Source organism: Schistosoma mansoni (genome assembly GCF_000237925.1).
Source record: "Schistosoma mansoni, WGS project CABG00000000 data, chromosome 3 unplaced supercontig 0044, strain Puerto Rico, whole genome shotgun sequence".
Taxonomy (NCBI): domain Eukaryota; kingdom Metazoa; phylum Platyhelminthes; class Trematoda; order Strigeidida; family Schistosomatidae; genus Schistosoma; species Schistosoma mansoni.
Window position 1 is genome coordinate 1505736 of NW_017386006.1, and position 14999 is coordinate 1520734.

At 34.4% G+C, this 14999-nt stretch overlaps 1 protein-coding gene across 1 annotated transcript in view; it reads left to right on the forward strand.

Annotated features, from left to right (window-relative positions):
* Positions 1–14999, forward strand: part of Smp_167650 (hypothetical protein) — a gene marked incomplete at both ends in the record, with an annotated part of 80441 nt that overhangs the window by 532 nt on the left and 64910 nt on the right. Inside the window, one exon of the mRNA XM_018791455.1 lies at positions 172–747. Coding sequence (XP_018645399.1) covers positions 172–747 — 576 coding nt within the window. The remainder of the gene's footprint in view (positions 1–171; positions 748–14999) is intronic.

Sequence of the window (14999 nt, forward strand, 5' to 3'; positions counted from 1 at the left end):
TTGTCAATACTACTGTTACATCTACTAATACAACTGTAACAACAACAATAATTACTACTAGTTCTCTTACTACCAATATAACAACGAATACTACTAGTGTGACAACTACAACTACCACACCTACTTCTAGTCCTAAAGTTGATCTTATTACTGTAAATCTATTAAGTTCAGATGCTATTCCAGAAAGTATAGCACAACAATTCAATCAAATAGCTAAATTGAACAAAAGTAGTTTAAGTAGTAGACGAACAGTTAGAACAACTTCTGCAAAACTCAGTCCACTTTCGGATTCTAAACGTCAAGCAAGTTTTGAAGATGCTCATCTTACAGAGATCGCTTCTGTTTCTGATTCTCAAAAAAATATACAAAAGGACTTATTGAAAGATACATATCATGCTCGATTTCATAGTGATGAAATAGCAACTTTACAGGATTATGTTTCAAAACCTCAAACTCAAACTATTCTTGATTTAGAATACACTAATTTAGAAAATACTGACATTGTTCACGCTAATTCTTCGTCTAATACAGGATCTAGTAAACACAGAAACAGTAATGTATTTCGTAGCAAAAGTGCTCTAAGTACTTTACCACCAACTAAAAGAGGACAACGATATGGTCATGGACATCAATCGGAACCCAGTTCACAAGGCACTGATTCTGTTCACAGACAGTCACCTCTTTTAGCCCATGAAAATATATCACATTCTCAAGGTCAAAGCAGTGGTTTCACTGCTTCAGAAGAGGGTAGGTTTTAATAAATTTTCAAACTATATACTTTTGATTATCATAATTAAATGCAATCTTCTTGATTTGATGTCAGTAAGATATCACAAGTAAGATATTACACCACGGACCAACTTCAGTTAAAGAACCATTATAAACTAGGTAGCTCCAAAACAGGTGTTTCTTCACAGAATGGAACTGCTCTTCAGTTTAACGTAACACCTCATCACAGATTGAAGCCTAAACATTCAAATCTGTATGCAATGACAATACATTTAGATCACGGATTTAACACCCAGAAGTAATACATTTTTGAACTAGGTTAATCTACTATAAGGTTCAACAAGCATTTATTACCATCAATGATAACGGACGTATTCGTAATGTGTGAAACTTCGTCAATCATAGCTACATAACTGAGTCTCTAGAATTCTTCTTGTGGTTAATTACTAGTAAGCATGTGTTTATTTTTGTATGTTAAGGTCACAATCGAATGAGTTCATCTACTATACAATACCAATGAATAGTTTTATGTGATCTAAGAATTTTGTAAACATTTATGCAGCTTATCCACACATGTGTTACTAGGTGGTTTGAAGTTGTTAAAATGGAACTATGATTCCATTTGGCACTCATCAGCAAGGGGAACCTCTAAGTTGTAAGGAACTAATATCCTCTTTGGGGTTTGAGCTTGCACGACCCCGTTTCACACTTTGAAGCGTTACAAACATAATATTTAGGCCACAACTTACCTCTTCTATAACTGAAATATTTACAATTAATTGACTACCAAATAGTGACCAGTATCATGTTTATTTGTGGATTTATTGTCGATGGTACTTTGTCGATCAATTATTTACCTGTAAATGTAATTAGGTTGCCTGATAATCCTCATATCTCCTCAAGATCTTATTATTAAGCAGATCTTTCAAAAGTTACGCTAATTTATAAAAGATTGAATAAATAGCTGAAAATGTCATGAAAGTGAGATATTTTTGTATTGATAAGAAGACAACCAAAGGATTATTATTATTATCCATCACTACACACTCAGGAATTTAGTTAACATTTACCATCTTGCAAAGAGGATTATCACTGAATTAAGCGGATAACTGTGGATGAATTTCAGACCAGATCGAAACAACTATCCAGTATTTCTTGGTTTTCAACAATCATTTACTTGATATCTGTCTGGGACAAACTTCACTAATCTTCACAGGCAATTCAGGTAAACACAGTGATGATATCACTTGTCCAGATAAAAAGAACGTATCTAATTATTTGATGATAGGCAATGATACAACCAGTAATATAACCCTCTAAAGAACATCAATTAAATGTCATTCCCATTTGGTGTTACATATTTCCACACCATTGTAGAGTGTGACATAAAATGACCTTCACATGTCTTGATTAAATTTTGAACTTTTTCCTACGATTCCTGATTAGTGGCTCTTACTTACGCCTGTTACCCCTCGTTGAGGAGTATAGGCCACCCACTAGTATTCTCCATTCAACCCTGTCCTGGGCAATCCTTTCCACCTCTTTCCAGTTGTTATTCATCCTTTTCAAATTCCTCACTATAAGATAGAAAATCAGCTTACACTCAATCAACTCTTGAAAAGTAATACAATACCGGATAAACTATAATGGTTGGTTATTGATAAAGAAACCGGGAGAGACTAGTCGCTATATGTTATATTTGTTCAAAATAGAACGCAAACTCAATCAGGTTGTAGAGTCAGTGTAGATAAGCAAGTAAACTATAGTAGTTTGAGATCTAACAAAAACTAGTCATCGTTTTTTGATGATTTTCTCCGTATATGTAGTAGATTAGAAGTTTATCTGGCGTTTGTACAGGAACTATGTTTTGTATTATCTGATAACTGTAAAACACTGCTAATAAAAGCAGGGGACTTGTGAATTTGCAAGTTATTTGATTGTAGGTGTCCTTAAATCATTCCTGGTGTACAATGGGACTATATTGTGAGTATTGTGGAGATTCAAGTTAGAGTTTTACACAGAAATCTTGAGTAAACTAAGAAAGCTGTTAATCCTAACTGACTCATTTAATAAGGTCTATGTTAGCGCCTATGTAGATGCACTATTCAGGTATGAATAGGAGCAGGCTGGGGAGATTTCGAAGGAGTGAATTATATCAAGTCCATAAAGTCAATGACATGATCTTTGATTTGTGTAGACAATCACAGATTATCAGATTAAGCTAAGCAAAGTGGCCATTATCCACGATTAGAAGTATAGATCGAAATCTGACATAATGAAACAGTTGCTATTTCCTCTTAATCTTTTTCGAAATTCTAGCTTTACTGTTTTACTCAGCATGGTAGTTTATTATCTAAGCGTAACAATGTGGCTATTTAAAAATTTAATGATTATTTAATTTCAGAAGCACTTTCGTGGATATTATAGTCGATTGAAGCTAGACCACCACGGAAAACACGGAAGCACTGCTTGAAGGCCGTTTCACCCTCTTGTCAGACTCCTCAGCAGTGCATGTCCACGATCCTGCCTCGTGAGATTCGAACGGTGTCGCTCAATTTCGTGGATCGGTTGAAGTTAGACATTGACACCAGTGGATGCGGGCTCAGTGGTCTAGAGTTTAAGCACTCGCGCGCGAAACTGATAGGTCCTGGGTTCGAATCTCACGAGGCAGGATCATGGATGCGCACTGCTGAGGAGTCCCACAGTAGGATGAAACTGCCGCCTAGTGCTTCCAGGTTTTCCATGATGGTCTAGCTTCAATTGATTTTGTAATTTTAAACCTTGCTGTATTTTCATTACATTTAAATGTTATATCATCAAACTGTTTAATAAAGTTCGGATCATTACAATACCTATCATCCAGCAACTAACACATTATTATTATTTTAAGTTAATCAGTAACTAATCTTAATTTATCCGGTTGTTATAAATAACATTTTCAGTCGACATTTTAATGTAACTGACATTCTATATGATTTGGGAACTTTATATTCCCATTTATGTGTATTTGTACATAACATATACATATAGCTGTCTTAATTTTCCCAATATTACTAACCATTTTGATAGCCGATTTTTGTGATAAACACAATCCTACCTATAAAACAAGTCAACTTAAAAATAACTTATGATTCACCCACTAGTCATTATAATATTGATTATCTGTGTGTAAGAATAATTGAAGTAGATTAGTATTTCAATGGTATACAGATTTAAACCATACAAGACGAAATAAGCCAATTACTGATTTTGTTGTAATTTGTGATGTAAATTAACGATGTGGATTGCAGAGATTTGATATGACTAATAGGAGATTCTGGGTGAACGATACAAATTGTCAAAATACGTGATATAAACATAAGTCTGTTTATTCAATTGTTAGGATAAGAATTTTTCCGCTATCGATATTAAGAACTACAAACAAACGGCCTCTGTTTCGAGATATGCGCTTCCTGAGCGATATTGCCTATTAGTCACAATCATTTTTTCAAACAAAGTTGGATAGTGGTTAACGGTGGAATTCAGGACACGAGTTTCGTCGTATTAAAGAATCGTTAGCAATTTTCGCTCAGTATGTATATGTGTCCAAAGAGAGAATGAAAAATTGAAGTCTATAACATTAAAAACAGGTTATTTGCACCCCTACCAATGAAATATACTCCATCCCGTCTGTACAAACCAGTCTCTCTAGACTAAGTAGCTAAGTGAAGAGCGCTTTGGGTACATGGAACAAATGGCATTGGGGTTAAGCCCTGGTGTAGACATAAACACTGAGAGGAAACTTCATGCAGATGATTAGTATCAAATTGGACGAAATGGGCATTCTAGATGCCATTGCTAGCTATGACTAAACTTAGAAATGACTAAACGGTAGAAATCACAAATCCCTTGTTACCTCATTTAAAAAGTCATAAAACGGTATGCCTTTTGGATCTTATTAAATATGTAAGCCAACAAATAATTCATTACATAATGCTTTAAAAGTATCATCTTTAAATATATCTGGAAGTTGTTATCGTTAAAACATTAATATGAGGATATGGCTAAAGAAACCGTTATTGAAATTCATATATTCTGCCTACAGCTCATATCTATTTGCTTTGAAAAGAATTTCCTTAATTCCAAGATTGATTCTCAGTAGTGTACACGATCAATAAATATTTGTAATGCTGAACAAAAGATACATTCTTTTTCACAAACATTAGCAAAGCTAATATGAAGTGTTTCCCATCTGAAGTTTTTCATTATACCAGTATAAAACATTATCTTGACGTAGGGAAAACACAATCAAAGGTTTGAAATTAAACAGTTGAGCTCAGATTTAGTGTTTTATTTATTGTGTTATTGCTTCACATATTACATTATATGGAGAGCAAGAACAAAGATTTAAGAATAAGAACATGAATTCGTTTTAATTCGTTAGGTCCTTGTCCGCTGCTTACATTCTATAGCACTTAATATTTATATTTACAAAGTGAATTGAAAATGCCTACACAAATGAGTTGAGTTGAAAATGGTTTCTGGAACACTTTAGTACAGTTTAACAAGTAGGTAAATAAATTTTAGACTAAATAAAACGTTACAATTATATATCTCATGTGGAAGAGAATTCTTTAACACTAGTAGTAAACAAGATCTAATGAGCTACAAACGAGTGACAATGTAAAGAACAAATGCTAATAATAAGTAAAAATAAAATGAGTAGAGGTCAATTAATTGAAATAAAACAAGCAATCTTGGTAATTTAATAACTTGATACGTGATATTAACTGTGAAAATACCACAATCTTCACAAATCCACATGCTGATAACAGTCATGTGGTCACTAGTGACTAGCTTCAGAATAAGACTCCTGGAGTTCTAGTGGGAAGCCGTGACTAGTGGAGTCTAATCCATGCCTAGTGTTAGACAGATATCCACCTGAGGCAACGGATGAAGTGTTGAGCAAGATTATGGATTGATTGAAGCTAGAGATCAACACAGTTGGATGCCTGCTCAGTAGTCTTCAGGTTAGGCGTTCGCGCTCAAGACCATACGTCCTGCGTTACCATGATAGAGGAGGATTGGTAAATGATTTCCTTCACAAAAATAAACCAGGTCACTGACTTCTCATAGCAGCACTTTCATCGGACGTAAAAAGCTGGAGCTTAACTGTTCCAAAATATTGCCTTAATGTCCTGTGTTCAAGGATTGTCTGTGGAATGAACTAGTTACAGTTATTCTTCTTCTTGATTGGAGGCTTATTTGCACGTGCACAAAATTTCAAAATAACCTTTCTTTCCTGTTAGGTCGGTGTGGTTACTTTTTTTGGTACTTGTAAATTTATAAACACATTTAGAGGTAAAATGAAGACAATACTTATAGATCTTTAACGGACTTATGGAATATGTTGATTTATACAGGATTAGTAGTTTCGTTACAGGGTAGAATCTAATTAATCTAGTGTTTAACTTCCTGCTAATTGTCCTAACAACATCAACACGTTTAAAAAGGAGATAAGTGCTAGTTGTTTGCTGAATGTGACAATATTCATCTGATTGTCTTTAATTTTTTTCTGTATTCATGGATGATGTCTTGTGAGTAGCTATAAGCTCTTACGGTCTTTTCAACGCCTTACAATTCTTATTCTAGGATATCGATAGTGCAGTATAGTTTTAGAGTTCAGAACAATAAATGAAGTGATATATACTGATAACATCCCTTGTGTTTGCTGTACAGACTTCACCTTGATAAACTGACGCCACCTTACACAATTTGATTCGTCAGCCATTGTCACTATGGGCTTAGATGTATTTTACCACAATGTTCATGAAGTTTTTCAACAAACTGAACAGTAAAATAAGTTAAACCATGTGACAAACTGACCAATTTCTTGAGCCTACGGTCATAATAATTTACCTATTTTCATAAAAACCATGTCACAAGATGGGGAAAAATGAGATCAGTTTAGTGATTTGAAAGTACTTGAACTAACTACGACATGAAGCGATATAATTTACGAGCGATCTAAGTGGAGCCTATTCTTAACAATAGATTGTTTATGAAATTTATTCATTTAGTCTTCAATCTGCCATTTGCATCCATTATATGTTCCGCAACTCAATCTGACGTTAGGCTATCTTCCACAGCTTCTCTTCTGGTCTCACAGGTATTCCAAACTCGCTGTGCATTCAGCCTCCTGCGACTCTTGTCCTCAGCTGTCAAATGTAGCAACTGTCATGCAACGCCCCACCGCATACTACCTATAAGAAGTCCTGTGCGTAGTGTCCACAACAATGATACTTTTAGTGTCCACTATGTCCTAAGCATGTGGATTTTCAATTCTAGTAAATGTATAGTAATGAACGTCTGAGTAGTAAGTTTTAAGATGGTTTTGTCAGGTGATTACCCTCTACATGTTTATGTTTTTTTTGGCTCTTACCTTCATTATTAATCGCACAGGACCATTCACCATCGGAAATAGTAAATGCAACCAACTATTGTGAATGACATTGGTATTGCCTCAGGTCAATGGTTTATGACCATTATCACGTGCTTTTTCTAACAAATTTCTTAAAAAATGGTATCAGTCAATTGAAAAGTGTTGCATAGCTTGAAATCTGTCGGAAACAGCGAAGTTCAATAGGAATTCTGTTCACTTGATGAGTATGGTTATAAACAAAATTATTCACATTTAAAAACGTGTCAATCAGTATTGAAAAAGAAAATTTAGAAGCTGGACATTCGTTTAAAAAAAATACATCCTCATTCGTTTCATCTCTGAACATAGTTGTGATCTCCTATGATACAATGTAACTTGTCTCTAGATATGATACTGGGATCATGCAAACTTATACATTTGCAAAATTTTTCAGGCTAGCAACTGTTTCCAGAAGAGATCATAAGTTTGCTGTTTGACCAATAATTTTTCTCACTGAAAATTATCATTTTAGCAATATTTTCACAGTTGAAATCATGAGTCAACTGAAGCTAGACCACCATGGAAAACCTGGAAGCACTGGACGGCCGTTTCGCCCTATTATGGGACTCCTCAGCAGTGTGCAGCCACGATCCCGCACTCGCAATAGTTTTTTTAAAAATGAACCGCTATCCTATAAATAATATATATGGAACTAGCTGGATCTTAACAAGGTAAATAATCTTCTCCAATTCATTTTCTAACCGAACAACATATATTACTACTTCACTGACAAACTGGATGTGATATATAAAGGCCTTAAGGCTAAACTAAATCAAACTGTTCCTGACCAGCTCTATAGTATTTGGTCTTATTTAAAGAATTAAGACAGAAACTGGATAGGTATATTGTATCATAGAATTTTATTAGTTGCATACCCAATATCCATACAGATATTGTTTAAAATCCTCGTGGTTAAAAGAAAGGATCTACTTTTTGTTATAATACTCAATAATGTAAAGGCGTTATTAACACGAAAAACCGAATAATTGCTTGATTGGTGTATATCATTTTCTTTAAGATAAATTTATAAACACATTTAACTGAAAACATAAATCCATGGTGTTAATCTGGTCAATTGACTAGAACTTATGTTCATGATAAATATGGAATAATAATTCACTTGGAATTCAGAAGGGGATTCGTGGAGATTTCAGTATTTTTCAAAGTTGAAATCATGAGTCAACTGAAGCTAGACCACCATGGAAAACCTGGAAGCACTGGACGGCCGTTTCGCCCTATTATGGGACTCCTCAGCGGTGCGCATCCACGATTCTGCCTCGTGAGATTCGAACCCAGGACCTACCAGTTTCGAGCCAGAGCCCTTAACCGATAGACCACTGAGCCGGCATCCTAAGGTGTTAATGTCTAACTTCAACCGATCCACGAATTATGAGCGACCATTCACCAATCGCCTTCAGTGAGTTTATATCTCACAACAGACGTCGTTGAACTCCACTGGTCACTGCTTCCCACTAGAACTCCAGGACATGTATCTTGAAGTCAGTCACTAGTGAGCATATGATTATAATCAGAAGGGGATTGTGGAGATTTCGGTTAAGGGCTGTGGTTCGAAACTGGTAGGTCCTGGGTTCGAATCTCGCGAGTGCGGGATCGTGGATGCGCACTGCTGAGGAGTCCCATAATAGGGCGAAACGGCCGTCCAGTGCTTCCAAGTTTTTCATGGTGGTCTAGCTTCAATTGACTCATGATTTCACTTGGTATTGTTTGTTTGAATCTTCCCATTCATGTTTATGACAGCAACTGGTCAGTCTCTTATTGGCCATATGTGCATACTGTGCGTATTGCCTCAATATAGCCTTTATTCACAAGCATTATAAGCAAAGATGAATAGTGGCTGGCATTGAAATCCAGGGCGCGTATTTTGTCTTATTTGGGACTCGTCAGCTGGACGTCCCTGCATCTCAGAGTTGATGTTCACTCTGGCACTCGAGCCCAGTACCCTTCGCTTCAAAGCGCCATCACGTTATCCACTCACCTACTGAGTCCTGATAGCCACTTGCTTGTGCAATGGAGTGAAGTTCAAATTCACTTGGTATTGTTACAATTAAGAAACAAAAAACTCATAGATTGAAACATATTTTCATCTTCACATCTTTTCTAGTTTATTATTATAAGGAATGATTAACCATTTATCAAGTTTTTGTGTTGACATACAGAAATGATTTAAATATAGTCAATGGTGTATTACTGTATATCTCCTTAGTGTTTTTTTAATGGAATCATTCAATCCTACACCTTTTTATTTTCTAAATTTTACTCATTTGGACATCGTTTAGATCTAGTTTTTTTCTTTTAAAAAAAAATTTCTTTAAAGGAAATACTACTTATTTTTTCGTTAGCAACAACTGATGGTTATACACAAAACTACAGAAAGGTATATATATAATATTAAACAAATTACCACATGTGTACATCTATAACTATATATATATATATATATGAAAATACGTCATATCTATAATTGTAGTAACCAAGAGATGTATATCTCCACACCTCTTAGGTAACAGATGTATTTATAATAATTTTGGTTATACAGACAACAACAAAAAAAAAATAATAATAATCATGCTGAAAGATATAGAAAGGGGGGAAAAAGGTGAGTTGTTCATAATTATAATACATAACAGATAGGATAATTACAATGTATTAACAAACTGTATGTACATATATACATATGTACATGTTGTATCGGTGAAGGGTTAGTTGGATGAAGATTACAGTGATTAAATAAGTAATAATAATAATAATAGTAATAGTAATGATTATTACTACTATTATTAATATTACTATTATCATTACCTATAATGTCTAGTTAGAAGCCCAATGATTAGATGAATGTGTGTGTGTAATAGGCACTTGTTTATGTATTACTATTATGAATATTATACAAAAGTAATTAGACATTGATGCACTGGATAATAATCATAATTATGATAAAGATTATGAATGAACAATTTCTTTGGTTCAGTTATCAATGATGATCATGGAAAAAAGCACAACAGAAAAAACAAATACTTTTCAAACATTAACAAGGTATAATCAAAGATGTATCTTTATATTACATTAGGTATAGTTGCCTATACTGACATTTACATATGATGTATTTATTAGTATCTTGGTTGAAGTGGCATATATATAGAGAGAGATAGATATGTACATATCAACTAAATACAGAAAATCAAAACAAATTCATATTGTGTTATCATAAAGTTAGAATTGTGGATATTAGTAATACTGGAAGATAGTAAGTTCGAATTTCTAAATTAGTGTTATTGTCCAAATGAATCATAATAAATTCAATCATTGCTTATAGATAACAAATAATCAATGTATATATTTTTTCATAGTTGAAATCATGAGTCAATTGAAGCAAGACCATCATGGGAAACCTAGAAGCACTGGACGGCCATTTCGTCCTATTGTGGGACACCTCAGCAGTACGCATCCACGGTCCTGCCTCACGAGACCTACTAGTCTCGCGCCAGAGCGCTTAACCACTAGACCACTGAGGATGCATCCGATGTTGTTAGTGTCTAACTTCAATCAATCCACGAAGTTTGAGCAACCGTTCACCAATTGTCTTCCGTGAGTTGATATATCACAATAGACGTGGTTTGAACTCCACTGGTCACTGCTTCCAACTAGAACTACAGGAAATATCTCTTGGAGTCAGTCACTAGTGAGCATATGATTATGGTGGTCTAGCTTCAATTGACTGATGATTTCAACTATGAAAATACTGAAACCTCCACAAAACCCCTTCTGAATATATATATCTCTTGAAATGTCACTTGGAATATTTTCAGCATATTTATTAGAGGTATAAAGTAAACAATTTCGACTCAAATTTATACTCATTCAGTATAAGATTTTGTGCTGAATGAATTTAATACAGTTTCAACTGGTAGATTATAAGTTTGAATACTCTACTATCTCAATTGATTTATTTAGATGAGTAATAATGATAACTGTTAAAGAGAATGTAAACTGAAGCTGTGTAGGTACAATTGTGATGTGTGCTACTTATATCCACATAACTAGTATATAACGATGAACGGACAGGGAATGAATCTCAATAGAAGATCGATAAGGAAAGAACGGCATGAAAATGCATGAACAATGGAATCAGAGACGATGGATTAACATTTGCGGAAGGAATAGTCAAGATTGAGACAATCGGTTGACAGTTTGCAAATTAACTGTTTACTGTATGTTTGTAAGGTTTTAGTGAGTCATTTTCGTGTCAGTTACATATGATTGTCCCCACTCATTATCTCATTGACTACACAATTATATTTATTAAGTTCTTTATAAAAGTACTTTAAAAATGTGTTTTGAATTGAAATTGAAACTTATTTGGCAGGTTAGCTTTCTAGTTCCATAAGTAAGGCACTGACTTGTTGGAGTAAATGTTTTCGAGAATTAACTTTTACTTTATGTTTAGTAAGTTCATGCACTTCATTTTGAACCGGGTAATAGAAATGAGGGCTAGAGATAACACCGGGTTGTTTAGGCTGAAATAGCTGAAGTGGGGCCAGTACTTGAGACATAGTGGCTGAAAGTCGAAAGTAATCACTATTCAATTGAATAAAAGTAATCAATAAACCCGACTTAATAACCTTTTTTTATAAAAAAAAAGGTGAAAATTGAAGTTTCTGTTACTTTTTGTACAAAACATAACATCATTTCAGCTCCTAAATATACGTCTAAAATTGCTTGTATTGATATCTCATAAGTTCCATGTCACAAGAATATCATTTTAAACTTTGAAAACATTATTATTCCATCACACGATTCCTTGCCGGGTATCCCTGTGAAGCTATCCTGCTTGAGGCTCAGACTACTAAGAAAGACATTCTGCATTAAACGAATTGGGGATAAACCATATTCCTTAAGTTTTCACTAATAGCCAGATTATCTCACAAACCTGAACAGGATATGATTTCAATTATAGATATTTTGTGAGTTATTGTAACCATCAATTAATACCAACGTTGAAACATGTATTCCTTCCAACATAGAAGAATATGTGACTTAATACTGAGTATATAAATACCTATTTGTTTAGAAAGTTGATCAGAATAATTCATTTTTCTAATTTAACATACTTGACAGTTTTATCATCTTTTTGTATTCAATGTCATTTAATACACTGTGTAGTTTATAAATCTGTGACAAAATCAATATATCCTTAATCTTAAAAACTTAAGGGAATTTATGTATATATGTATAATTTACCATTTTGTTAGTTGAATTCATGAATTAATTTCAGCTAGACCACTATTGAAAACCTGGAAGCATTGGATGACCATATCATCCTAGTATGGGACTTGTCAGCATTGCACATCCAAGATCACTCACGCTGGATTCGAACCCTGGACCTCTAGCTTAGATCGACTCATGAGTTCAACTATTAAAATTACTACAATCTTCATAATCCCTATTCTGATAATAATCATCATGTGCTCACTATTGATTAGCTTCAAGAGGTATTTCCTAGAGTTATAGTGAGAAGCCGTGATCAGTTGAGTCCCATTCGTATTGGGTAGAGACACGTATCTACCTCAACTAATGGATGAATGGTTGCACAAGATCATGGATCGATTGAAGTTAAACAATAAAACCATTTGATGTCGTCTCAATAGTCTAGGGGTTAGGAATTTGCATGCGATACCGAAGGTCCTGAGTTCGGATCCCAAATATGGGTTCGTGGGTGTGCACAACTGAGGAGTTTCATGCTAGGACAAAAGGGTCATCCAATGCTTTCAGGTTTTCAATGGTGGTCTAACTTAAATCGATTCATGAAGTTAACTATTAAAATTACTACAATTTTTACAAACCTCAATTTCCATTGACAAAACGATTTGTGCATATACATTTATATGAAATGTCCATCTTTTAAAGCTTACTATATAAATTGACCAAATGTTAAAGAAAATTCATAAACTAAATTATTGCATGCAGATATCGCTTCTTTCTAGGAAAAAAATATTTTTGTCTGACAGAAAACAGAGATACTACGATACACATATATACATAGACATAAGCAAAATAAGGGTGAAAATATAGTAGGCAGTTCAAGTTTCGTACAATTGATAGACACTTTGGGAAAAAAAAAGGTTTATAAAATATGAAGAATCGAAGTGTATTTTAAAAAAGAAAAAAAATTCATTTCAGATCAGCGGAAAAATTTGTTCTAATTTGTTATATTAAGAAAACGTGTTAAAATTGGTTGTTTAACCAAGATTAACCAGTGATGTTAACTGTGAGATCGAGAAATCTCAAAAAACCCCTATACAGCAAAAATATTCATGAGCTTACTAATAGCTAGTTTTGTGAGGTTGTAGTGCAGTGCTTCGCTTACTTTTCACCTCGATAACCGTTAGAATACAAATCTCAACGGTTCATAAAGTCAGAAGGCAAAGAGAAGCTGCAACTACAGTTTATTATCAAATAACCCAGGCCACAAAGCTACAAGCACATAAAAAAGTATCAGAGAGCAAGCGCGAGCGATTATATAGGCAAATTTATAGTTAAATTGTATAAGGGCGCAGCAAGACAAAGCAATAGCTAATAATACGACTTGAGTGTGGAGGAGGATGAATCATCGAATGGTACTTAAGCACTCAACGTTTTGGCTAGAGTCCATCATGTGCTCTAGTGATCATAATAGTACAAAGACATATGCTAATTTCTACTATCCAAAGGACATTGTCTGTTAAGTAAGTTAATAAAAGGGTTTAGCTAAAATTAACCATAATCGAAATTGATTGTAGGATAGGTTCTATAAGGTAATTCCTCTAGTCCCAGTGAGAAGCTGTGACTAGTAGGGTTCAAATAAGCAGAGTGCAAAGCAATTGCTCACTAATGGCATTGAAAGGTTGTTTTGCAACAGCGGTATTCAATTGAAGCTAAACATTTAAACCATCGGGTATCCAAATTGGCAAAATCTGAACATCCTGGGTTCAACTCTCGAGTGAGTTACGAATGTATACTACTGAGGTGTCCTATGTAAGGACGAAGCATATCCTTAGTGCCTGGTTGTTAAATTCAAAAGTCTGATCAAACCCTCTTATATTATGTAAAAAGCTACTAGTCTAATTTCATCTTCTTATACAAAACGAATTACAATGAGCAAAACTTTTATAAGTATCAATGACAAGGTTGTACATGATAGCTTCAAATCAATTGAGCATTGAATAGAAAGCTGCTAATAACTATACTTTTGTTACATCCCGATGAGTAGAAAAATTGTATTTCTGATAATTTGTGACTTGATTTGGGCCACTTCTTCAGAGTTAATAAATAACGGTATCAAATAAGCACAAGCTTAAACTTTTAATGTTTCATTTTATTAGAAAATTATCAATAAACTTAATATATCATAAAATGAAACAAAAGGTGTTATTTTCATTTAAGGTAAGCCTGAATTCATTCAATTACTGAAGCTGTAACAATTTTTAGTCTGCTATATTCAATAGATAAAATATATATGTTAAACAGATTGGTTACGTAATATTCATTCGGAATGGAATTTGAATTAAATATAATTTAGGGTATGATGGTGTTTGGAGGTAGTCAACAGGAAACCCTGGACCCGAGTTTCGTGCTACTTGGCACTTGTCAGCAAGATGTACCTGTAATCTTGAGGGAACTGGCGCTCCCTGACGGATTCGACCCCATGTCACTCAGTATCACAGCCAGAGACGTTACCCAAATAGCTCAATGGTAACGTCTCTGGCTGGGATACTGAGGGACATGGGGGCGGATACGTCAAGGGGCGGCAGCT